The 26,858-nt window shown below is 32.4% G+C and overlaps 2 protein-coding genes, 1 non-coding gene and 1 pseudogene across 3 annotated transcripts; 2 read left to right on the top strand and 2 right to left on the bottom strand.

Annotated features, from left to right (window-relative positions):
* The first annotated feature begins 277 nt into the window (after positions 1-277).
* LOC126660361 (root-specific lectin-like) lies at positions 278-1,855 on the top strand. The gene is made up of 3 exons (XM_050353823.2): positions 278-516; positions 663-794; positions 1,615-1,855. The coding sequence occupies exons 1-3, from the start codon at positions 333-335 to the stop codon at positions 1,689-1,691; spliced, it is 393 nt and encodes a 130-aa protein (XP_050209780.1). The 5' UTR covers positions 278-332; the 3' UTR covers positions 1,692-1,855.
* Positions 1,856-4,252: 2,397 nt separating this feature from the next.
* Positions 4,253-5,769, bottom strand: LOC126662062 (CASP-like protein 4D1; annotated as a pseudogene).
* A 10,748-nt stretch (positions 5,770-16,517) lies between these two features.
* Positions 16,518-18,855, bottom strand: LOC126660359 (B3 domain-containing transcription factor VRN1-like). The gene is made up of 6 exons (XM_050353820.2): positions 18,500-18,855; positions 17,974-18,403; positions 17,747-17,886; positions 17,366-17,642; positions 17,097-17,257; positions 16,518-16,875 (listed from the first exon to the last, which is right to left on the bottom strand). Exons 1-6 carry the CDS (start codon positions 18,602-18,604, stop codon positions 16,828-16,830), a joined length of 1,161 nt encoding a protein of 386 aa, XP_050209777.1. The 5' UTR covers positions 18,605-18,855; the 3' UTR covers positions 16,518-16,827.
* Positions 18,856-26,752: 7,897 nt separating this feature from the next.
* LOC126662437 (small nucleolar RNA R71) lies at positions 26,753-26,858 on the top strand. Its single transcript, XR_007635810.1, has one exon. It is a non-coding gene; the product is annotated as a small nucleolar RNA R71 (small nucleolar RNA).

Raw genomic sequence — 26,858 nt, 5'->3', positions numbered from 1 at the left:
TTAACACTATTAGCATCAAAAATATATATTTGATGCTAATTGTAGTATTCATTGTAGTGAAAGGGACTCAAATATATATTTTATCTAACTTTTAAATGCTCAAATTTTAGGATTATTTGGGTTTGTTTTATTTTATTTTTCCTTCACATATATGTATAGGTAGGAAATTTTTCTTTTTTTCAAAAAGGATGGGGTCCAAGGCATGCATCCGCCTCTGCCCTAATTATAAGACAATACAAGCACATGTTCCTCTATAAATACAGAGCCTCTAAGCTCAATTCAATCATCAAAACAAAAGAAAAGTAGACTAATATCAAAAACTACAAAAAAAAATGAAGGTTATTTGTTTAAGTGCAGTGTTTTTTCTATTGTTTCTTGGAGGAATAGCAGGTGTTCAGTCAACCGAGTGTTCTAAGACTAAGCCGTGCCCTGAACTTTGCTGCAGTCGATGGGGCTGGTGTGGTTTAGGCCCTGACTACTGTGGTCCAGATGCCGATCTTAAAAACTTCACTATAGGTAAAGAAGATGTGGAAGTTGATAAATGGGATATTTTTTTTTATGGTTTTGCATTTTTTTTGTCGTGTTTAGTAGCTAATTTTTAATATTGTGCACAGCTTAAACATAATTCACTATTAATTTTTAAATTTTGTTTTTGTTTTTAGGAGGATCAATAGGAACGGGGGCAAGATGTTCTAAGACTAACCCATGTAAAAACTGCTGCAGTCTATGGGGTTGGTGTGGTACTTCCGAAGTTCACTGTTGGGAAAATGGTGATCTTAATAACGTCACTATAGGTAAGGAAGAAGTGGAAGTTCATTTATGGATATCATATTTTTTTTTTTTAAATTTCGAATAAATTTTTTAAACTATTGCGAATAGTGATAAACCACAGTTTATAATTCAAGTATCAACAAGAAAAATGTAATTAGAGCAAGTTCTAAAAACATATCTCTTTTTTTTACATCTAGTTTTTTTTTTGATGAATAATATGTTTATTAAAAGCCACGAGAAGTGGCAAATGACCATTTCTCAAAGTTTTCGTACAAGAAGTGGTACACTCAAGGTGACACACTAGCTGCAAGTTTATAACTGATATATGAAAAATTATGATTACGGCAGTCTCTAATTTTGGCGACTAACTTCTAGTTACCAAACTTATATTTCGCCGCTCAAAGTTTTAGATACTCAACGATATTTCTCGCCATTGCCGTTGCTATAAGTGGCTAATCCGAAACAGCGACCGAAATATGGTTTCGTCTAGGAATATAGTGCGACAAATTCTATTTGGTTACTAATTATAGAATATTGAAAGAAACATTGGTAATTGAGCAAATGGTCAATCCAATTTATGAACTTGGGATTTAGGATCAAATGATTCAATCTCATATTATATAATTTTATTTTTAGTTGACCTAAAAGTAAAAAATATTGGCCTTAATTAATCAAAATGATTTAAAAATAAATTATTTAACTTCCAACCATAAGTTTTTTTGCTGATTAATAATTACTACATGATAAAAACATTTTTATTCGACCTATGACTTTGTTAATGTAATTTCTTTATTTATTTTAAAAAATAATCACTATTTTTATCTTTGATATTTTTGTTTGTAGGAGGCACATCAGAAAAAGCTGAGAACAGTGGAAGAAATGGCAAACTTGGATATGGAGTTCTGGATATGGTGGTATAGACACCAACTATTTCCTATGTTTGAAGCTATCTCTATGGTGGTATAGACACCAAGTATTTCCCATGTTTGAAGCTATCTCTAGTTATATGGAGAATAAATAAAGCTTTTTCTGTTCGTTTGTAACCTAAAATTCAATTAATAATCAATAATTACTTGTTTTTTTATGAATATAATAAATTATTACTTAAAGGCCCGTGTTATAATTATATGAACTAGATACGGCCTTCCTGACTCGAATATGAATTAATTTCAACGAGGCTCAAAAACATCGATCTGTAATTAAGATTCTACGACATCTCATGATTAAAAAAAAATATATGATTTTTTTTGAATATATATAAATAAAAGATAAGGTAAAAAAATGATTGATTTAATAATATGCTGTGCCATTGACTATTAAATGAAAATCAGACAAGGTGAACTAGAATGAAATTGTCTCTCACGCATGGATTAATGGAAAAAGAATGATCAATTTTCATATGGGAGAATTTTATTTTTATTTCTATATAATTAATTAAAGAATAATCATTAACTGGTTAAATAACCGGAAAATTCGGTCCGCTTCATTCAACAACAAATGAACCAACATTGCTGTTATCAAAAAAATAAAGAATTTAGATCCACATTGCTAGTACTTGAACCTGTGTTGCTATGTATCTAGTAGAAACAATGAAAACCACTGGGTTACCTTCGTTTTGTGATTATGTTTTTTATTTAATAATAATTATAATTATTAATTTTTATAATTTTTTACACAGGTTTAATTCCGATTGAAACCCGGTTGAACCTTAAACTCTTAACCCTCTAGTCTTGCCGGTTTTATCACCGGGCCGGATTCGACAACATTGCTATATATACACTAATCTTACACTATATAAAAAAACTGTTGGTCGGTTCCGTCAGTTCGGTCGGTTCGGTCGGTTTGGTTGACCGAACCGAAAAAACCGAAAACTGAAATTAAAAAACCGAAAAGGTATTTTGGTAAATAAAAAAAAATAAAGTTAGGGCAAAAATTCAAAAAATAAAACTTAAAACTTGCAATGTAAAGTTGTAATTATTTTGGCGAAACATGTATTTAGGGAAATTAGCACTAAAAAATAGGAATAATTTTTAATTTTAATTATGGTGTAACGGAGTCGAGCCAACTCGTAAACTATTAAAAATTGATTCAAAAAATATTCGAATTTAAATCGAATTTGAACTTCAAAATACTCAACTCTATAAACTTGCGAGTCTAATCAAACTTTATTATTTACTTGTTTACTCTTTATAATTAAACTTTTATATATATATATATATATATATATATATATATATATATATATAAATTAACCCTAAATAGGTATAATTGAGTTAAGTCGAATCAACTTTGGATTTCAAATATTTTAATAATTTCGATTTTTAGGTTTTAAAATATAATTCGATCGAATTTGAGTTGAATTTCGAGATTTACATTTTAGAATTGCATTGAGTTCGAGTATTATCGATTTACACTTTAGATAACACTCCTAAGTTTAATACTTCACCATATGAGATCTGTTTACATTCTTCCAAAACAAAAAATATCTTTTAATGAATCCGTGACAAAAGAGCTAATTAGCTGAAATTAAAAAAAAGTATTTGGAATTTATCCAAAAAAAAAGTATTTGGATAATAAATATATATAATACATATATTTTTTCTAGAATAGGTCTATTTATTTAAAATTCAAACTAAAAAAAACACGTACCCACGCACACGCACGCACGCGCGCGCACAACATGTTAGCCAAAACCGCACGTACGGTATCGCTTGAAGTAGTAAAGGACTATAAAGTCCAGGTTTTCGAACCCACGTGGACAATTTGACTTAATAAACCGATTTCAATTTATATCTTTCATTCGTTTAGCAAAAGAGATTTAAAATGATTAACGACTAAATTAAACAACTAGGTAACTCAATTCAACAAACGACAATTAAGCAAATGTTTCAAAGAGCAATTAACTAACAATTATAAGAATAAATATAGATAACGGGTAAAACAAATGGACTTAAACGCTCAAGGGTAGATACTAGCAATTAATCATAAAAATCATGAATAATGAATGTTTATGGCACACTACAAGAACAGAGTTGTTTCTAAAACATCAATTCGTGGAGTGCAAAGATCCTCACTCTTACTGATAATGAAATATATTAAACTAAGGAAATTCGATTAGATTTGCTAGATCTTAGTCGAGTGTGTTGATTTTCAAATTCAACTTAGCAAGTAACTCGTTATAGAGTCCATTTTAAATATTTTATAAGTCAATTACGATGCGCAATAAAATTTGAAATAGGAAGGACAAGAATTTTACAAATCATTGACTATTTACTTAGAAAATCATATTGTAAATATGTTAAGTTTCAAATTCGACTCAGCAATTAACTCATTATTGAGTTCATTTTGAATATTTTATTAGTCAATTACGAGTAACGCGCAATAAAATTTGAAACGTGAACGACAAGAATTAACAAATCATTGACTATTTACTTAGGAAATCGAATTGTAAATTCAACATCTAATAACATAATTCTAATCTTCAGGTTTGAACTTTCTTTGGCAATGCGTAGGACGAGAAGACGGATGAGGATGAAATTGCAATGAAAAAGAATCCGAAAAGAAGAAGACTAGCAGAGGCATAGCCCTTGTTAAATAATTCATCGGCGACCCCTGACCCTGTAAATAAAGGCTTCAATTATTTTGCTGCAGCGAATTCGGCAGCTGCTCCTGTGGCTAGTATATACGATATTACCTGCATAAGATAGTCGAGTCAAGCTCTAATTAGGTGTGTGTAAAAACTAAGTCGAACAAACTAATTCAATTTGGTTTAAAACTGTTAATTTTTTTAGTCTTTTGCAGCGGTTAATTTTAGATGAACCGCGGCTGACTCATGCTAACCGATCGATGAACCTTTCTGTCCGGAGAACGGAAAGATCGTTCGCCACTTTTTTTTTATTTTCAGTTCACATTACTATAAACAGTAATAAAATCAAACCAGCCTCACTAGTTCAGTTTACTTTAATTTGAAATATTTAAAATTCTAATAAAATAAGTTTAGTTAAAAAAAATAAAAATTTAGTTGAACCAAATATACACATTATTATCTCTAATAGTAATAATTTTTTTATTTTTTTCTGTCATAATTAATAGTTTTATTTCGTATTGTAATTATAAAACACGCTAAATTTTATGATTTTTCTTGCAATTAATCCTTATTATTATCCTTAACTATCATCATGATGAAATGATTTAGAAGGTTATACTGATAAAATACCTTGTCCCCGTAGAAATCAAACAGAAGATTTGCATCACCAATACTCAAAACCTTATTCCCTGTGATAACATTGTATAAAGTGAAAGCAATTTGCAAAATTGTGTATGCAAATCCAATCACAATTGTTGCAAGCATATACCTGCATTTACTTTACAATACTGAGAAAATTATTTATATTATAATTTATTTACATTATAATTTCACATATTATATGCATTTTTTGCAATATAGTTATTTGTTTAAAAAAATTGGTAAATAGTTACACCAAACTACCACTTCTTGACATATTGATAGTAATTTGATACATTGAAATTCTATAATGAAATTGATGATTTGGAAGCCGGAGTTTGCACGTCATCTAAACCCTAAACCAAAACTATTTTAAAAATCTGACTTCCACATTATCAATTTTCACTGAATTTTCAATTGATATATCGATTTTCCATAAAATAATAGTTGGTGTATATATTATCCACTTTTATAAAACGTAAAACAAATTGATACGCAAATAACCCAAAAAGAAAGTAGTGCTAAAAAATTAAAAGATAAAAAATTCATTGAATATTGACTATAGTTAATTAAGGAATACCTGTAGGCAAAAACATCCTTAAAATGAACTTTCAACTGAACAAGATTAACTACTGAAGTGGCAGTATTAGTTGTGAGGATGACCAATGAAGTTATGAGGAACACAAAACTAAGAATCCTCAAAATCAAAGGAACCATACGAGAACACGTGGATGACGATGATGGTGTCATTTTAAATTTTTTGTTTTTGATTTCTTTTTTCTTACAACTGAAATGATATTGTCTGTGTTAAGGTTATTGCCAATTTATAAGGTTTCGTTTAATTTGACTTGATGTATAGCAAGTTGCTTAGGTTCATGAACAAAAATACAGCTATGCAACGTCCATCCATTTTCATTTGGCTTTCTTAATTCAGAATTAATTAATTTAGGATCAATTTAAATTTTACTTAATGACATTTAAAGATGTTAAGATTTGTATCAAGATAAATAATTTACATAGTAGTGATATCAGAAAATGGAAAATGAGGCGAGAGACAAAAAAATCAGTGAACATCAAGACTATTAATAGGTAACTTAACCCATAAATTAACTATAACTATAGCACAATTTAATTGTAGTTTTTCCTATCGTACATCTAATAAAATAAAGAAATGGTATAAATAAATTAATTTTTAATTATATACGAATTTAGAAAATTGATATCTAACTCCAATAAAAAGTACACAAATACCTAAAATTTAAAATAATTGTAACAACAATAATAATAATAATTATAATAAGATATAACTCAGTAATTCAATCGTTTTGGCTCGGTTAATTTGAAAATATCTATACTGAAAATCGAACAAAACTAAATGAATCAAAATTTTCAAATTTTTTTAACCATAACCAAACTGATTTAACCAAAAAACAAATCGAAATTAAAATTTATTTTGGTTCGATAAATGAATTCTGTTTTACCCGAATAGTGAACATATATAACTTTCAATTCCAGCTGATATGGCACATGACTTTAACAAATCTTAAAGAAGAAGAAAGAATTTTATTGATCAAATGAGAAATTTTTATTAACAGAAAAAGATGCTCCTTGAGCTGTATTTATACAAGAAGCTAATCTATCAATGACCAATGAAACTAAAGCACACAGATTATGATCTGATTGCATCTGGACCATTTATCTCGTGTCACAAGGATGATGAATATCAACATGAGAGAAGCATGTTGCTGAGATGCCAAAAATCGTTGGAACAACAGTTAGCAAGATGAGCTGGCAGTGAGCTGGCAGTGAGCTGTATTACCCTCCCTCAAGCTGAACATATATGTTAGAAATGTTCAGCTTGGAAACAGCAGAATGAAAGGTAGAAGGAGGAAGTGCTTTGGTAAGGCAGTCAGCAACTTGAGAAGTTGTAGGCACTGGTAAGAGATGAATCAATCCTGCATTGATCTTTTCCCTCACTACATGGCAGTCTAGCTCAATATGCTTAGAATGTTCATGAAAAACAGGATTCTGAGCAAGCTGAATCGCAGAATCGCTGTCACAATAAATCTGAACAGGCAACTTCATTGAAACATGCAAGTCTTGTAGTAAATACACAATCCATTGAACTTCACATGTAAGTGCAGCAAGAGCACGATATTCAGCTTCAGAACTAGATCGATTGACTGTATTTTGCTTCTTAGAACGCCAGGAAATTAATGAATCACCCAAAAATACACAAAAACCTGAGACTGATCTTCGTGTGTCTGGACAAGTTGCCCAGTCAGCATCTGTGAAAGCTGTAAGGCAAGACTTATCAGAAGCAGAAAGGAATAAAACTTGGCCAGGTGTACCCTTTATATAGCGCAAAACTCTGTGAGCTGCAGAGAGATGAGCATGAGTAGGACAGTCAAGAAATTGGGAGAGCTGCTGTATGGCAAATGAAAGATCAGGTCTTGTGGTGCACAAGTAAAGAAGCTTCCCAATAAGTTTTCTGTATTCTGAATTATCAGACAGTAAATCCTGATCATTTTTTACTAATCTGCTTGAAGCCAACATAGGAGTAGGCACAGGTTTGGATTCCAGAAATCCAGTATCTGTTAACAAGTCAAGTGCATACTTTCTTTGAGAAAGATGTATCCCAGAAGCAGATCTGGCAACCTCCAGACCCAAAAAGTATTTTAAATTGCCTAAATCTTTTATGCTGAACTCTTGATGAAGATAGGATTTAATGGCTGCAATCTCAGGTAGAGAGTCACCAGCAATAATGACATCATCTACATAGATGACCAGAGCAATAAAAAAAGATGCAATATGCTTAATGAAAAGTGATGGATCTGAAGCAGCTTGTGTAAAACCAGAAGCAAGTAATGAAGAAGTTAGTTTGAAGTTCCATTGTCTACTAGCTTGCTTAAGGCCATATAGAGACTTTTGAAGCTTACAAACTTTACCAGTTGAGTTTGCAAAACCAGGTGGCATATGCATAAAGACTTCCTCATTTAGGTCTCCATGTAGGAAGGCATTGTTAATGTCTAACTGGTGCAGGTGCCAGTTTTTCTTTGCTGCAAGAGCTAGCAAAGTTCTTATTGTTGTCATCTTGGCCACAGGGGAGAAAGTATCAAGGAAATCAATTCCTTCACATTGAGTATACCCCTTTGCAACAAGTCTTGCCTTGCACCTATCTACTGAACCATCAGATTTGTATTTGACTCTATATACCCATTTGCTGCCAATGGGAATTTTGCCTGCTGGTAAATCAACAACAATCCAGGTTTTGTTGGCCTCCAAAGCTTGTATTTCTGCTTTCATAGCATTTTTCCAACAAGTATGTTTTATGGCCTGATTATATGTTTTTGGTTCAGTGAAGGAACTAATGTTTAGAGCAAAACGTTTATGAGCTGGAGAAATCTTATTATAAGATATGACAGTGGAAATGTGATGAGGAGAGGTAGAGTGTGGATGAAGAGAGGATGGCAAAGTACAAGAGTAATCTGCAAGATGTTTTGGAAGTTGAGGGATTCTGACAGACTTTCTTAATTCAGGAAAGTCTGCAGATTGAAAAAGTGGAGGGGTAGGGTTGGAAGTAGAAGTGGTTGGGGATGTCCAAACTGATGGAATATTGCTATGAGGTGCAGAAGCAGTGCTAGGAATAGATTGTGCAGGTAAAAAATTTGGTTTATGCAAAAGCAGCAAGTCACAATCTAAGTCATGAGAGTTAGGTGTTTGATGTTGGGGATAAGGGAATTCAATTTCATAGAAAATAACATGTCTAGAAACTAATAGAGTTTTGGTCTGCAAACTATAAAGCAGATAACCTTTAGTGTTTGGGGGATATCCAAGAAAAATGCATTTCAATGCTCTAGAGTCAAACTTTTTTCTGTTTACATCTATTGTGCTAGCATAACACAAACATCCAAACACCTTAAGATTATCAAAAGAGGGCAGTCTGTTATAAAGTTTTTGAAAAGGTGTTTGATTAGAAATAATAGGTCAAGGAGTCCTATTTATTAAGTATGTTGCATGTAAAATGCAGTGAGACCAAAAATGTAGAGGTAGAGAGAATTGAAACCTGAGAGCTCTAGCCACATTTAGAATGTGTTGATGCTTTCTTTCCACTGTGGAGTTTTGCTCTGGAGTATAAGTACAGCTGGTTTGATGCAATATTCCATGCTTCTTATAAAATTCTGCAAACTCAAATTCTAGACCATCATCTGATCTAAGGATCTTTATTCCTGTAGAAAACTGATTCTTAACATATGTTAGAAAATTCTCCAAGTGATATCTTGTTTCAGACTTAGTTTTTATAAAGAAAATCCAAGTGAACCTGGAAAAATCATCCACTATAGTCAAAAAATATTTGTAACCATTGATTGACATAGTAGAAAATGGGCCCCATATGTCCACATGTATGAGGTCAAATATCTTCAATGTTTTTGATTTGCTAATAGGAAAAGAAAGCCTTTTTTGCTTAGCAAAATGGCAAATATCACACACTTTATTTTTCTGTACAGAAATAGAAGATTCTAATTGCTGTAGAAGTTTCAATCTGGGACTATACAAATGTCCCATTCTGTAATGCCATAGATCAAACTGATTCTGACTAGTAGTAGCCATTGTTGTTGGTTGATGAACAATTGTATTATCTGATTTGGACACCAGCTGATAAAGCCCTTCCCTTTTCTCAGCTATACCAATCATTTTCCATTGTTGAATTGCCTGAATAAAACAGAGTTCATGATGCAGAATCAAACAAATATTCTTGTCATCTGTGATTTTGCTAGCAGAGATCAAGTTGAAGTCAAAGGAAGGTACATAGAGTACATTTTTAAGAATCAATGAAGGATTAATCTCAACAACTCCTATGTGTGTGACTGGAATCAATTGTCTTGTAGGCAACTTGACACTTACATTTTGCACAGGATTATTACTTTTGAAAAAAAAGCAAAGTTGCATAAAACGTGATCAGTTGCACCTGTGTCCAGAATCCATGTGTTCTGGTAAGATTTACTTGTGAAATTACAGGAATGGATAACACCTTGATCAATAGATAATGATTTGAAATAAGCAGTAAGAGAATTCACTCTACTGTGTTCAGTTGCTGGTGTCATGTTTGAAGATTGAATAAGTGCCATAATCTGTTGGCATTGCTCAGGTGTAAAAGGAAGAATAGTTGGAGGTTTCTCTTTTGGTTCTGCATCATGTTCATAAGTTGATGATTCTCCACATTGTACTTGATTAGCAAAAGATGATTCTGACTTGAAATTATGTTGTTGCTGCTGCTGGTTAAAATAACCTGGTGGATATCCATACTTTTTGTAGCATATGTCCACAATATGCCCATCTCTTCCACAGTAAGAACATTTCTTCTGTTTGTTACTGAAATTGCTATATCCTCCTCTTCTGAATGTATTGTTTCCTCTATAATTGTGCATGCCTCTTCCTCTAGCATAGCAAGCTGTAGATTCATATTCAGTTGTATTTTCCTGATCATAAGGCACTTGTTCCATGAAGGCATTGGATTCTGGTAAGGCTCTATTTCCATAACCAGGAAGCTGCTTTTCTTGTTGATTAACCATTGAAAAAACCTTGTTCAGTGGTGGCAAACGTTCTTTCATCAAGATCTGAGTTCTAATATTCCCATAGCTATCATTCAATCCTTTCAAGAATTTAATGACTTGATCATTTGACCTCTCTGTTTTTATAGTATCCATCAATCCACAAGCACATTTTGGATCACATCTACATGTATAATTCTGCTTCAAACTATAAAGTTCATCCCAAAGAGTTTTCAGTTGAGTGAAATAATCACTAACAGACAAGGTATTTTGTTTCAAGGCATAGATTTCTTCTAATAGATCACCAATTCGATAGTAATCTCCTTGAGAGAATCTATCTCTCAAATCTTCCCATATCTCAAAAGCAGTATCAAAATTAGCTATACTTTCAGCTATAGCAGGTGAAACTGCTGCATACATCCATTGCATCACAAGAGTATTGCATCTCTCTCAGGCAGTAAATAAAGGATCATCAAACTCAGGCATCATTATAGATCCATTAACAAATTTGTACTTATTTTTGGTAATTAAAGCCATTTTCATCAATTTAATCCATGTATGATAGTTGCCTCCATGTAAAATCTTAGAAACTAAAACAAGTGAAGGATTTTCACCTGGATGTACAAAACAGGGACTGAAAAATGATTCCTCTGGTCTTTGAAACTGATTCGCCATTAATGAAGCTTCAATTTGATTGAAGAAGAAGAAATATCTACTGATCAAAGGAGAGATTGGAAGAATCCAGCTCTGATACCATAACAAATCTTAAAGAAGAAGAAAGAATTTTATTGATCAAATGAGAAATTTTTATTAACAGAAAAAGATGCTCCTTGAGCTGTATTTATACAAGAAGCTAATCTATCAATGACCAATGAAACTAAAGCACACAGATTATGATGTGATTGCATCTGGACTATTTATCTTGTGTCACAAGGATGATAAATATCAACATGAGAGAAGCATATTGCTGAGATGCCAAAAACCGTTGGAACAGCAGTTAGCAAGATGAGCTGGCAGTGTGAGCTGGCAGTGAGCTGTATTAGACTTGGAAGCCTACATGGCGCACGTATGGTTACAATTGGAGCAAGAGCAAGAAAAGCGGAGAGAATGCATGGTTACAAATTGAAAACGGAAAGTGGGCTGTCAAATTAATTATCACCATTCATCGTATCTTCGAGGTCGGTTGTCTGCCGGATTTAGTTTATTTGCAAAGGAAAATAGTCTGAAAGCAGGGGATGTTTGCATCTTTGAGTTGATTAATGCTGAATTGTTTCTGCTTAAAGTAACCGTGTTCCGAAACACTGTGAAGTAACTTTCTGGAAACCTTTTATTTTTGTAGTGAGGAAGATATTAGACAGTCTTATTACTCTATTAAATTCTCACTATTTGTTATGCTAATCAACTAATTTATGGTTCTGTAATTGTTTAGAAATGTTATGCTTTATGGTTCTGTAAAGTTGGTACAGAGTTTGATTTGCTAAGTGGCTCACCTCAAGTTCTTATTTCCTCCATTTTCCTCCATTCCACCATTAGATGACTTACACTTCATTATAAAATCATCTAATGGTCTAAATTTGCTTTAAAAATTAAAGATAACATCTATTATATATTATTTAGAGTTAATTTCCAAAAAAATCACGAACTTTACACGGAGTTTCATTTTAATCATGACCTTTAAAAGTTGTCATTTAAAGGCACGAACTTTCATTTTATTTCAAATCTATCAACAAATTAAAATTCTGTGTATTTTATCTGACTAAAAATTCCTAATCCTAGATACTCTAACTGAAAGATAATAAGATTTGATGTTGATTAATAACTTGGGTTTTTCATTAATGGTTTAGTGAAGAATTTAGTCAATAAAAATACATTGAAATGATGAATTTGAAACAATATAAAAGTTCGTGCCTTTAAATGGCAACTTTTAAAGGTTATGATTAAAATGAAACTTCATGTAAAGTTCGTGATTTTTTTAGGAATTAATCCTATTATTTAAATAAAAATGATAAAAAAATTAACAAAATTTTAATCTAAGCAAAAACATATAAATACAACAATAAAAAAATATCTTTTAAAACTTGAGAAATTCACAAAAATACCATAAAAAGATCCTTCATTTTCATCATATACAATTATTTAATCATTTATAACAGCCCTACCATTTTTCCTTAAATTATTTCATTAATACCACCTTTTTCTTGCGTCAGCAGATCTGACACGCGTCAGACCTGCTGACGCGTGAGCAGGTGCACTTTGGTGCACCTGCTCACTTAAACGAAAGACCCGCATGAGCAGGTCTTTCCTTTAAGTGCACCTATTTATTTTTTTATTTTTTTTATAAAATAAAATTATTTTAATTTGAAAAAAGTTTATATAAATATTAATTTAAATATTAAATATATTAAATTTTAAAAATTCACAATAATACAATTTTAAAAAATATAGTTTTATAAATTATTATCGGATTCATTTTTAATACATTTCAAACACGGATTAATGCATGAATAATATATTTTTTATGTATAAATTATGTATTGATGATGTATCAAATATGTATAAAATAATATATAACAATGTGTTAGAAATATATCTATTAAAATATTTAAAATATATATATCATATATAAATTATGTATCAACGATTTATCTATTTAAGTATATTTAAAAAATATATCTATTGTATATAAAATTATATAGTGAAAAAATACATAGCATATATAAATTATGTATCGGAAATTGTATCAAATATGTATCTGTTAAGTATATCTAAAAATATATCTATCATGTATAAATTCGGTATTAACGATTTTAAGTAAATTTTAAAATACCTACTAGTTGTTTTAACTATTTATGTTTTAAATAAGGGTTAATTACATATAAAATCACCACCTTTACACGAATTTTCAAAAATAACATGACCTTTAAAACGTGTCAATTCAGGGCATCACCTTTCATTTCTTTTCAAAAATAACATAAGCACGTTTTTAGATAAAATTTTGCTGACTTGGACACCCAATGGGAGTGCCACGTGTCATGCCACGTCAGCAAAAACGCCACTAAAAATGTGCCCATGTTGTTTTTGAAAAGAAATGAAAGGTGGTGCCCTGAATTGCCACGTTTTAAAGGTCGTGTTATTTTTACAATTTCGTGTAAAGGTGGTGATTTTATATGTAATTAACCCTTTAAATAATAAATCAATAATCATCTAATATATCTGAGATGTGTCGAAATGTATCAATCATGTATAATTTATGTATCAGCTATGTATCAATAAAGCTGAATCAATTTATTTCTCAACAAAATATTATTCCCCGGTCAACCCATTCCGGGTCAAGAATCTCTAATTAACCACCGTGCTTTGTTAGAAAACAAAGTCCTCTACAGCCCCACATCAGACCTTGTTTTTACTCTTCAAAGCACCACCCCATATGTATCAGAGGTGTATCGAATATGTATCAAAAATATATCGGAATGTGTATCAAATATCTATCAAAAACTTGATAATTTTTCGATACAAGATTTTGGAAACCCACCAATAAATGTATAAATTATGTATCAGAAATGTATTTATTAAATAAATCTAATAAATGTACATATCAAATATGTATTTAGTGGTATCGGAGATGTACCAACTATGTATCTAAGATGTATCAAATATGTATCGAAAATGTATCCAATATGTACATCGCAATATATTTATGATATAAAATTTTGACAATCATCTATTTATAAAATAAACTACAAAACTAATAATAAATGTACTAAAAATATAGCAAACATGTATCAGAAGTATATCAAATATGTACCAAACTTGTATCAAAGTTGTATCAAATATATATTTGATTATTTTTTAATTTTTAACGTAATTTGACAATGTTTTATTTAAATATATATTTTTAGGATAAAATTGACAAATTTTTTTTGAAATAAGTTATTATATCTCATACTTAATGTGAAAAATTAAAAATATAAAAATGAGTCAACTAAGTATATATACTAGCCTAATGATTCAAGTAAAATTACAATTAATAAATTATTAACGAAAATATTAAATATAATTTTAATAAGAAAATTTTAACATTTAAATAAATTATCAGTACTAATAAAATAATATTGTGAAATTAGCATAATTACAATAAGGCTAAAAAAGTAATTATGTATGAAAATATTGGATAGATTTCTCATGTTTAGTATGTAAAACAAAAAAATGAATTATACATTATTACAAGACAAAAAAGGGATGAGATAGACATTATCCAGTTAGCGCGTAAGAAGAAGGCAGGTTGTCGTAATCATGTGCAGTCCTTATCTATTTAAAAAGAAAAATATGAGTTTTGTGGGTGTGGGTATTTAAAAAGGAAAATGCTATTTAACCCACTTAATTTAACCCACCTTATTGTAACGCCTTACGTGGCATGTTTTTATTTGCACAATTACTATCCAAAAGTGTATGCATTGATTTCTCTATTTAAATTGATCCACTCGTTTGTTGCCACGTCAGGTGGTACAAGAAGGTGGGTTAAAATAGTTGGGTTATATAGCACTATATTCGGATAGAATCTATCCGGATAGAAAACTTTTTTTTATTATTTAATTATTTAATTAAAAAGCTAATTACTGTTTTAGCCTTTTGTAACTTTTTTTTACCATTATTAGTTATTTAATATTATTTACTTTAACATTTACTTTTTCAAAATTTTCTACCACTTATCTTCTATCACCAACGTTTATTTTTTCTCTAACTACTTTTTAGATTAGATTTTAATTTTCTCTCTATATAGTATTTATTATTAAAAAAAAGGTTTTAGCCTTTTAGGTTATTATCAAACACCTTAATATTTAATTTTGAATTAATCAAATTAATATTAAAAATTAAACTTCGAAAAATAAATAATAAGTAGTAATAGTTTAATAATATATGTTATTTGTTATATTCATTGTTGTAATATTTTTTTTCAATATTTTGAGATGTGCCTCATTATTGGTTTATATATTACATAAAGCACGTTACTGATGACAATAATTTTATACTTTATTTGCAAAATGATTTATATGAATATTTTAACAATTTAAGAATTTTGTTAGTCCAAATTCTTTTCTGCTATGAAACGACCAAATTCTTTTTCACATGCTTGCTATACTTTTAATAAAAGTTTGAAGGACTGTTTTGTATCTTTTACAACAAAATGAGTTGCAGCCGCACGAAAAATGTCTTTTTTCATTCAAATTCAATTATCTGTTTTGAAATATATTCACTTTGATTTGTTTTGATGTTTTATTTTTGATTAAGTTTTGAATTATATATGAGTTAGTTATATATTCTGTTTTGATAAAATCTTTACACTTAAATGTTATTCTATCTTATTTTATCTAATATAAATTTTAAATTTGTAAATTTACTAAAGGTTGTAATCGTCATTTGATTTTTGCTATTAGATTAGATGACTTGAATATCCCTTATTTATTTTGAAAAAAGACTAAAATAGGTCCTTCTATCCGGATAGATTCTATCCGGATAGTTTTTTCCTTTAAAAAAATGGTGCTGGTGAAAAGTATTAGACAAAAATGGTAAGGAAGTAAACTATGTAAGAAAGAAGGTATTGTATAAAAATAGAAGCTCTTTTTGTGATTTTCTTGTTATTTTCTCTTAAAACTTAAATAAATATATGATCACTAACATATAAACCCAAGAACTATAGATTTTAATTATAAACAAACTAACTTAGCAGTAATCTACAGAAACTCAATTTTAACTTTGAATAGCTATTTTTTTTTCAGTTTGTTCTGTTACTTTTATTTTTAATGTATTTTTGCTTAGATTAAAAAGTTTGTAATTTTTATTATCATCTAAAATAATAATTATTTAGGCCAATGTAAATGGATTTTATCATTAATTTTTAAAGCAAAATTTAGACCATTAGATGATTTTATAATGAAATGTAAATCATCTAATGGTCGAATGGAGGAAAATGGAGGAAATAAAAATTTGAAGTGAGCCACTTAGCAAATCAAACTCCGTACCAATTTTACAGAACCATAAAGCATAACATTTCTAAACAATTACAGACCCATAAATTAGTTGATTAGCATAACAAATAGTGAGAATCTAATAGAGTAATAAGACTGTCTAATCTCTTCCTCACTACAAAAATAAAAGGTTTCCAGGAAGTTACTTCACAGTGTTTCGGAACACGGTTACTTTAAGCAGAAGCAATTCAGCATTAATCAACTCAAAGATGAAACATCCCCTGCTTTCAGACTATTTTCCTTTGCAAATAAACTAAATCCGGCAGACAGCCGACCTTGACAATACGATGAACGGTACATTCTGCACAATTACAACAATAAAACTTCAGAATCAGTGTGTTTCAGAACAAAAGCACAATTAAAATGTTATGTTACATGGAAACTTATCAAGTTTTATATTTCCGTATTTCATTTCCATTTCTGGAAATGTTTCGGGAACATAGAATATTCCGACATTTAAGTTTCTCTACAACATATATATATGAAATGTATACTATGCATTAATATTGTTCTAAACCCTACCACTGTGCCAAGGTAAGATGATATATTCGCTTTGAAGAATGGATTCACCGATGTAAATTTGTTGGCAGCTTCAACAGCCTTAGAAAAATTTGAGCATAAATGCCTTTGGACAGTCTTCATATCACCGCAACTCTCTTCTTCCTTTATTTTCTTGTTATTTCCTGAAATGTTTAAATGAAAAATGGCGAAAACGTTACGTGTTTTCACAAACAGAAACAAAATGCGGAAATATAAGACTGTACAAGTTTCGGTGCAACTCGTGTACTTACCAAGTGATGGGCTCTTGATAGCTTCTTTGCTATCTCGAAAAATGGCGACTTTCAATGTAGTATTAGTAGGCTCAATCAGTTCAAAGACGCAAACATCTCCGATTTCTAAATGATTTCGGATCGCAAATTCTTTCCACCCTTTACTCACTACTGCTGAAGCTTTCCCAACGGAGACGTAATACTTATACTCAACAGGCCATAAATTCCCATCAATACTAAGAATGGCTCTGCCTTGTTGCTTGTTGAAATATTTCTTCACAAAGCTTGCTGGTATAGACTACCCAAACAATCACACAAAAAAGAAAAACAAATTACAGGCCTGAGAAAGAATCAGAAAATGTGTATTTTAATCTAAGTTTTAAATCAAAAAAAAACAATTACCAGTCTATAATTAACACGGAGATGAAGATAACTTGGGTGCATTGCAACCATGAAGAAAGGATTTTTAGATTTGAAACTTGAAGCTGCTCTTTTAAGTGCTTCAACTTTTTCTTCAGCTGTCAATGTTTTCGCTCTATTTCCTGCAAAAACCAAGAACTCGAGACTAATTAATCTGCAGAATTATTTAAATTCAAGAACTTGTAATATTTTCAGCAGAAATTGCATACCTTCTGCGGAATTCTCAAGCTTAATTTTCTTATTGGGAGGCTGAGGTAATGTTACTGGCGATTTCCCTTTTGTTTTGTGATTCAAGATTTCAACCGAAACATCACTTTCAATTTCATCATGAATCTCTTTCTCAGGAAGAGACTGTTCATTGCTTCTGTTGGCGATCTCTAAGGGATAATCTATTTCTGAAGCACTCGTATCAAATATCGTCACATTGAATTTGGATTTTTCCTGATTGTATTCGAAAACTAGAAACGACCGATAAGCGATAGAGTAAAACTTGACAAACTCTTTCCAACCCTTCTGGAACCAAATCTCACCCTCAGATTTCACTAATTCTAGTTTCCATTTTGCACCACTTGGAACCTTTAGAACTACTGAACTTGGCAGATTGTTTCCGTAGAGTCTGACAAATTTTCTTGGAATGTGCTGTGCATGCATATACATGGTGAAGTTAGAAACTCTATATTCTTCTTATAAGTTATGCAGATCAAAAAATTGATTAAAAAGGATAAAAAGACTTACAAGCTTGCCATCACGAAGGACGTCATCAAGAATAATCTTGAAAAACCGGGGTATTTTTGATTTGAACATCGGCCTTCCGTCGTCTCTTACAGGATAAGAATCCATTCGGAAACTCAAAACTCAGTTTGTTGTTCTGTAATGAGAGTGAATGAGGTGTGTTTGAACTGCATGCGGACGGTAGTTGGCTCTTCAATTTGATGAGATGGTGAAGTTAATAAGACAAGAAAGGTACGGTACGTAGAGATAAGAACTGTTTGATTAATTTGATTAGCAAGCTCATGATGCACTCTATATACTACCAGTTACTTGCTAAATCTTTAACCCTTCTGCTGCATAAGACAAGACATGTTCCGGCCATTGAGTAATTTATTTGTATTTTTTATAAAGTGATGAAGATAAAAATCTGGAGTTAATGTTATTGTTCATACTTTAGGCATTGAGAGTGATTGTATAGGGGCTAAAATGCAGTTTGCCAATCTTAATTATAACAAACTGAAGACCCAAGTTTGATAAAAAATTAAAACTGAACCGGACCGAACTTTAAATTTAGACTACACCTAACCGAACAGAAAAGTTTGATTCGGTTAAAAACCAAAATTTTTACCTTTTTATTTTTTATCTTAAAATTAATTCAAATATTAAATAATAAGTGTCCAGTAATATTTTTTATATGTTTATTAGCATATTTATATGTTGTATAAAATTTATTAATTTATATATTAAGTATAATAAAAGAATAAATTTACACATATTTATATTATTTTATTATTTTTTATTTAGATTGTTCGGTTTTTCTGTTTTCAAAACGCCCAATCAAACCGAAAACTGAATACTAAACTTTTACCTAATGAACCAAACCATATTCACCAAATAACTGTACCATAATTACAATTTCAGTTTGATTCGGTTTTACGGTTTGGTTTAGTTCAGTTTGATTCGGTTCGGCTTGATTCAGTTTTTATACATAACATGCCTTATTTTGAGTCTTAGATGAAATGAGCACACTATCATTAGCAGTATTTTATGAGATCCAGTAGTATGATAGAAGGAAATCATTTTTTTCTCGTATATATAGTTGCATTATATAAAAATATAGACTTAATAGTACAGGTGTGCACGATTCATAGAAATATGGGGATTGATTAATCGAAATCGTATCAAAAGTCAGAGATCTCTAAAATGAGAACTCGAAAATCGTATAAATCGATTTTGTTCAGTTCATAAATTTTATCTTTTAGTATAGTTTGGTATGAAAATTCAATTTAACAATTTAATACAATTTTGCACGGATATCACTATAACAATGGATATCTTTTATCTATAACATCATTTCCAAAATCTCATCTGCTATATTAATTTGACTCGTCAAAATGGTTTTTTAAGCTTTGTACCTGATAGCTAAAAATGCAACTCCTGCAAGTATACAGAATGTAATTGTAGCAAACAAGGTCGTATCCACAGAGACAACGGATTAACTATTATTCGTATTAATTATAGCTAAGCCAATTAAAATTTGAATGTAATTTATTTAAACTAATTAACTAAAGTAAATAGAGCGACAAATACTAAGATGTAAAGATAAATTAATGGTGAAGAACACTAGAGTTTCGGGATTTCACTTAATCATAAAATACATTGTCATCTATGGAATTGATGTGATTCAATGACGGTATTCAAAATTGCTTTAGTATTCTCTCGAATCAAGAAAGCCTATTCAATTAAAGTGAGTTTAATTTCTCAATCCAAACCCTAATTTAATCGAATGATGAGGGATTACAACCTATATGTCATACACAAATCCGTAGGTATATCTCTATCCCACGGTAGTTATGCGAATTAATTCTAGATCAGAATTTATGTTTCATCTCTCAATACTTCACATAAATTCTAGATAAAGTTTAATTGACGGCCAAACAATCAAACAACGATAAACACAAGAATTAATTACTGAAAACACGATATTAAACAATCTCTTGCTAATATAAAACTTCAATCCATAAAATAACAATGAATCTCATAATTAAACTACGTCCCTAGCTCTAATGTAAAAGTTTAGCTACACATAATCTGAGATTGGAAAGCAAAAACAGAATTAAAAGAGTTCATTGAGTAGAGAATAAGGAAAAACTCTTTGATTCCAGATTAGATCAATCGTCAGTTGATTTCCTCCTTCGATCGTTAAGAATCCTTGATCCAATCACCAATTCGGTCTTTTTCCTCCTTGTGGTTGCTTACAAAGTCTCTGAGTTGTGTAAAAATCGAACCCTAGCTCAGCTCCTCTTTTTGCCTTTTATAGTCTCCAAGTCTCAATAGAAAACCTTCAAAAACGGACTAAAACACGCTGACAACCGGACCTGCTGACCGGATCTACTGGGAAGGTCAGGCTACAGGTCCGTGATCCGTGTACACTATCACCTTTGAACCTACAAGATAAGAACGAAACTTGTCAAATGCATAAACCACAGCTAAAAATTCCTTCTCAGTAGTGGCATAATTTATCTGAGCACTATCGAGAACCTTGCTCGCATAGTATATTACATGTGACTTTTTATCCTTCCTCTGTCCTAAAACAGCGCCAATAGCAAAGTCACTTGCATCACACATTAGTTCAAAAGGGAGTGACCAGTCAGGGGAAACAATAATGGGGGCAGAAATAAGAGCTTTCTTTAATGTGTTATAGGCAATAAGACAACTTTCATTAAAGTGAAAAGTAACATCTTTGATCAGCAAATCACAAAGAGGTTTAGCAATTTTTGAAAAGTCTTTAATGAACCGTCTGTAAAAACCTGCATGACCCAGAAAACTTCTTACTGCCTTCACTGAGTTTGGAGGTGGCAACTTCTCTATTACCTCCTGTAATACCCCGTGTTTTTCCGGCTAGTTCCGATGAACTTTCCAATATACCTTGGATTTGTTTGAGTTGGTTTGACTTCTCGAAAACATGGTTTGAAGGTTCATGACCTCTTGAATGACGTTTTATGATGTTTTGAGTGTGGTTTGGGTCATCGGATCGATTCTGAGCTTAAAGTCAAATTTCACATTTTTTCCTTCTTGGGCAGAAAAGTTAGCGGTCGCCAACTTTAGTTAGCGGTCGCCAACTACTTTGCGGTCGCGAACTGTAGTTCGCGGTCGCCAACTTGCACTGTACAGTTCGCCGTTTTTCTATAAATACCACCTTATTCGACCTAAATCAATTTTGAACTTTTCTTAAAACCCTATTGCGGCTGTCACTCTCAGATTATCATCTCCTATTGATTCCTCAACCTATTTTCTTCAATTGTAAGTATTTTAATCAACTATTTCAACATTTAATCCCTTAAAACTCATTCAATCGATTTCTTATTAATTGTTCTCTATTATATGTTGCTATAGGCTGAATTGAGTTATTATTTTTCTGGGTTTTCTCTATTGGATCATTATTAATCTATTTCAAGAGGTTAGTGGTTCTAATCCTTTGCTTTGAATTGTAGAGATTGTTAGATATTGGTTTACTTTATTACTTTGGGTGATATAGCATGTTGTATATTCTGTTTTGACTTGATTGAAATATGAGATTTCATACCTTGGGTGTTGTTGTTGTTAATTGTTGATGTTCTTACTTGATTAGCTTGGAATCATTGTTTAGACTAAGGGCTATGTGATTTGGTATGTGGTTATGAATTAAATTATGTTTCTCCTTCTATAAAAATCTGGAAATACGTATATAAATTGGTAATAGGTGGCTAGTTAAGAATCTTACATTGGGTGACTTGAGATCATTGGCTAGACTTAAGTGTGGTACTAAATTGTAGGTTTCTATAAGTAATCCGATGTTTTAAAGGCATATAAATGTGGCTGGAAATTATCTTTTCAAAAGGGTTATTTTGATAGTTCTAATACGTTGGGCTAATTGATTGAATTGGAAATTGTTGGACAAATCGTTTATAAGTTAAGATAAGTTACCATTGTTTTGATAGTGGATTAAAAAGGTAATTTCAAATCTGAATTGGTTAGTTTATAAGTGTTCATAATCATTGTTGTATCTATTTAAAGTGATTTAACACGTTGTGTTTATTTGGGTAATCTTTTGCCAAGTGTTGGCTTAAGTGTTGGCGTGTTGTTACAATTGGATTGTTAGTGATGTTAAGTGTTGAGTTCCTTTGTTTCAAGTTAATATTATTGTAAAGATATTCCGGATTTTTAAATTTGGTTTATACATTGGTTTTGGGTGGGTTAGACTTTGGTCGCCTGACATGTGGGAAGAAATTGAGCATAATGATGACTCAGTTGACTCACTACCTTGGAATCACTTATTTGAAATAAAGTTGATTTGGGTTTTTGCCCACTCCGGTTTATGTTTTAAAGGTCGGGAACTTAACTTAACATGACTTGTTGTTGGCTTGTTATTTTATTGAGTATTGTGTTTATTTTGATGGGCTTTACCTTGACTTGTCGTTTGTGCTAGTCCTATGTGGTGTCTAGTACTCTTTAGAGTTAGGGTATGTTTTTAATTATTATTTATACCTTGTTTAGACCCGTCGACCGTTCGTACTTCGGAGACGAACCATGATTCGATTGCTTGCGAGGTTGTCACGTGGATTAGCAAGCAGTGAGTTTATATCGCTATTTACCGCTTTATTAAGTAAATTGTATTTTTGCATATATACATATATATTGTATAAACAGCTTTCGAACTGTTTTTCGGCATTATGGATCTGAATTGGAACGGGCTACTCGATGGGCATCATCGAGACTGCGTGCGCACCGGTATGATCATATATGGTATTTGAGGTAGGTTAGAGATACGTCTCACCTAGTGAGGGCGCCGGTGGAAGATACGTCTCCTGGGACTCACGTGTTTTATTTGAGTGACAGTCGGGGATCGGTTATGGAGATACGTCTCACCGACACGATAACTGGATTTAGATATTTGTAGTTTAGGGTTTCAATGCTTATCCATAATGGTAAAATGCTTTACAAATGTTTTAAGGTTTTTAAAGGTTTTCACTTAATAAATGTAAATAGTTGTATGAACTCATCTCAGTATATCTGACCCCGTTGTTTTCCCAAATTTTCCAGGGTTATGATTTGAGCGAGTCAGTTGGTCTCCGATTCTTTATTTCCTCGGAGGTTTATTTTATTTTATTAAAACTATTAAACTGATTTTATTCTTAGACCGCAGTAGTAATTAGAAATCGTATTTGTCTAATACTTGTTATCAGAATTATTCTATTGATTTAAGTGTTGTTTTGACATTAATATAATAACTTGGGTTATTAAATATTTATGCTATGTTGGAGACTCGGAATTGATCGACCATATATTATATAAATGTTGTATTTTATGAACTGCTAGAACTAGGTTGAAGTCTCGGTTGACCCCGAGCATTGGTTTCTTGCAGGTTATGTATTTATAAGGTTATATGTAAGGCTAGCTACGGGTTTTGGTACAACCATACCCATACCCTAGCGCCGGTCGCGATTCATGAAAATGGGTCGTGACACCTCCACTTTCGCTTGGTCGACCTCAATACCTGCAGCTGAAATTTTATGCCCAAGGACGATTCCATTTTGTACCATAAAATGGCATTTTTCCCAATTCAGAACTAAATTGGTCTCTTCACAACGCTCTAATACCCTGTCTAAATTGGATAAACAAACGTCAAAGGAAGAGCCAAATACAGAAAAATCGTCCATAAAGACCTCAATGATCTTTTCTACCACGTCAGAGAATATAGCCATCATGCATCTCTGAAAAGTACCTGGAGCATTACATAAACCAAATGGCATTCGGCGATACGCAAAAGTGCCATACGGACATGTGAATGTCGTATATTCCTGATGTTCAGGATCGGTAGGCACTTGATAGTAACCCGAATAGCCATCTAGAAAGCAATAAAATTGATGCCCAGCTAAACGCTCTAACATCTGATCAATGAAAGGTAAGGGAAAGCGGTCCTTACAGGTGGTCGCGTTCAGTTTGCGATAATCGATACATACTCTCCAACCGGTGACCATCCTCGTCGGAATCAGTTCATTGTTGTCATTCTTGACCACGGTTGTGCCTCCTTTCTTTGGTACAACTTGCACAGGACTCACCCAGGCGCTATCAGAGATAGGGTAGATGATTCCTGCGTCAAGAAGCTTAATCACTTCAGCCTGCACAACCTCCTTCATGTTCGGGTTGAGTCTTCTTTGTCCTTGGACACTAGGGCGATGTTCCTTCTCCAATCGAATCTTATGCATGCAGATCGATGGATTAATCCCTTTAATGTCATGAATCGACCATCCTATCGCCTTGCTTCGATTCCTCAAAACCCGCATTGTCTTCTCTTCCTGCACATCAGATAGACCAGAAAAAATAATAACAGGATATGTGTCGTTAGGCCCAATGAAAGCATATTTCAAATGAGATGGTAGCTGTTTTAGCTCTAGCTTTGGTGGTTCTACAACTGTTGGTTTTGGTTTTGGTTCCCATTTAAGCTCATCATATTGAGGCTTGTATCTATAGGTCCTGAAACCTTCACCTTCTAATCGCATAGCACACTCAGCTATTTCAGGATTTTCATCCTTCTCATGCGAACTCAAAATTAAACATGCTTCTAATGGTTCCTTGAATGATTCCTGTTCAGCAACATGGAAAATAGCATGGTCAATCACATCAACACTAAAACAAGAATCATCACGTGATGGGTGTTTCACCGCCTTAAGAATATTAAATTCTTCTTTCTCACTCCCCATCCTAAAGGTAAGTTTACCTTGAACAACATCAATCAACACACCTCCTGTAGCTAAAAACGGTCTACCTAAAATCATAGATAAATCATTTTCATCTTCTGTTTCTAGAATAAGAAAATCTGCAGGAAAATAAAACTTGCCCACTCGCACAAATAAGTCTTCTACAATGCCTAAAGGATATTTGATCGATCGATCAGCCAATTGTAGAGACACAGTTGTGGGCTTCATCTCTTTCATACCAAGCCTCTTATAAAGGGATGCAGGCATAATATTCACACTAGCACCAAGATCACACAAACATTTAGAGATAGTAGTAGCACCAATAACACAAGGAATAGAAAAACTTCCTGGGTCCTTAAGCTTAGGTGGTAGCTTCTTTTGAAGTATGGCACTGCATTCTTCAGTTAAAGCTACGGTGGTGTACTCCTCTAGCTTGCTCTTGTTGGAAACTAGTTCTTTTAAGAACTTGGCATAGGAAGGCATCTTAGCAAGGGCCTGCAAAATAGGAATATTAAGCTCAATCTTTTTAAAGGCATTAAGAAAGTGCTGAAAATTGTTGTCAGTAGTTTTCTTCTTCAGCCTTTGTGGATATGGAATAGGTGGAACATAAGGTTTGACTGAAGGATCAGCCACCACTTCCTTATCAAGATTATTCCCTTGCTTTGCATCGTGTTCACTCTCTTCCTTGTCGTCCCCGTCGTCGACAATCTCAATTACTTTCTTGCCCTTGCTTCCAGTCTCCACCTGAGTCCCGCTCCTGAGACTGATGGCCATAACTCCCTCCTTTGGATTATTTTCAGTATTACTAGGGAGTTTGCCTTGTTCACGTTCAGCAACAGTTCTTGCCAACTGACCCAGCTGCAACTCTAATTTGTGAATTGATGCTTGACTTGACTGTGCCAACTGGTCAATTTTTGCATCCATCTTCTTAACAGTGGTATCTTGAGTTGCTAAAAACTGAGATATCATCTCTTCCACAGAAGGCTTCCTGTCCGGATTATTCTGTTGTTGAGGCGGAGGAACTTGTCTTTGTTGCTGAAATCCCGGAGGTGGTGCTTGCCTATTCGCTCCTTGATCCCTCCAAGAGAAATTTGGGTGATTGTGCCATCCAGGGTTATAAGTGTTTGAGAAAGGGTCATTCTTGACTTGTCTACCCTGGAAGGCTCCCATGAAATTGGCTTCCTCACAGTTTGGTGGTGCCAATTCAACGTTTGCGCACACATTTGCATTGTGTCCAAACATCCCACAAAAGGCACACGACTCTTGATTGGAAGTATCTCTGTCTACAAGCATCTTGACTTGCTTGGTTAAATCAGCCATTTGTGCTGAGAGATCAGAATGAGAACTGATTTCATATACTCCTGCTCTTTTCCCTCTGATTGCCTTCTGCCTCGAATTCATCGCTAACTTTTCATAAGTTTTCATGAGTTCTGCAGCTGTTGTATCTCCATAATAACCTCCAGAAGCTGTGTCAACCAGTGTTTGACAATTAACATTCAGGCCATCATAGAAAAACTGAGTCAGCAAATTTTCTGGCACTTGGTGATGAGGGCATTGAGTCAAGAGCAGCTTAAACCTTTCCCATGCTTCATGAAAAGATTCTGGATCTCGTTGCACAAAGTTGCAAATTTTTGCCCTGAGAT

The sequence above is a fragment of the Mercurialis annua genome, linkage group LG8, assembly GCF_937616625.2.
Source record: "Mercurialis annua linkage group LG8, ddMerAnnu1.2, whole genome shotgun sequence".
In the NCBI taxonomy this organism is placed as follows: Eukaryota; Viridiplantae; Streptophyta; class Magnoliopsida; order Malpighiales; family Euphorbiaceae; genus Mercurialis; species Mercurialis annua.
This window is presented reverse-complemented; position numbering and strand designations above follow the sequence as displayed.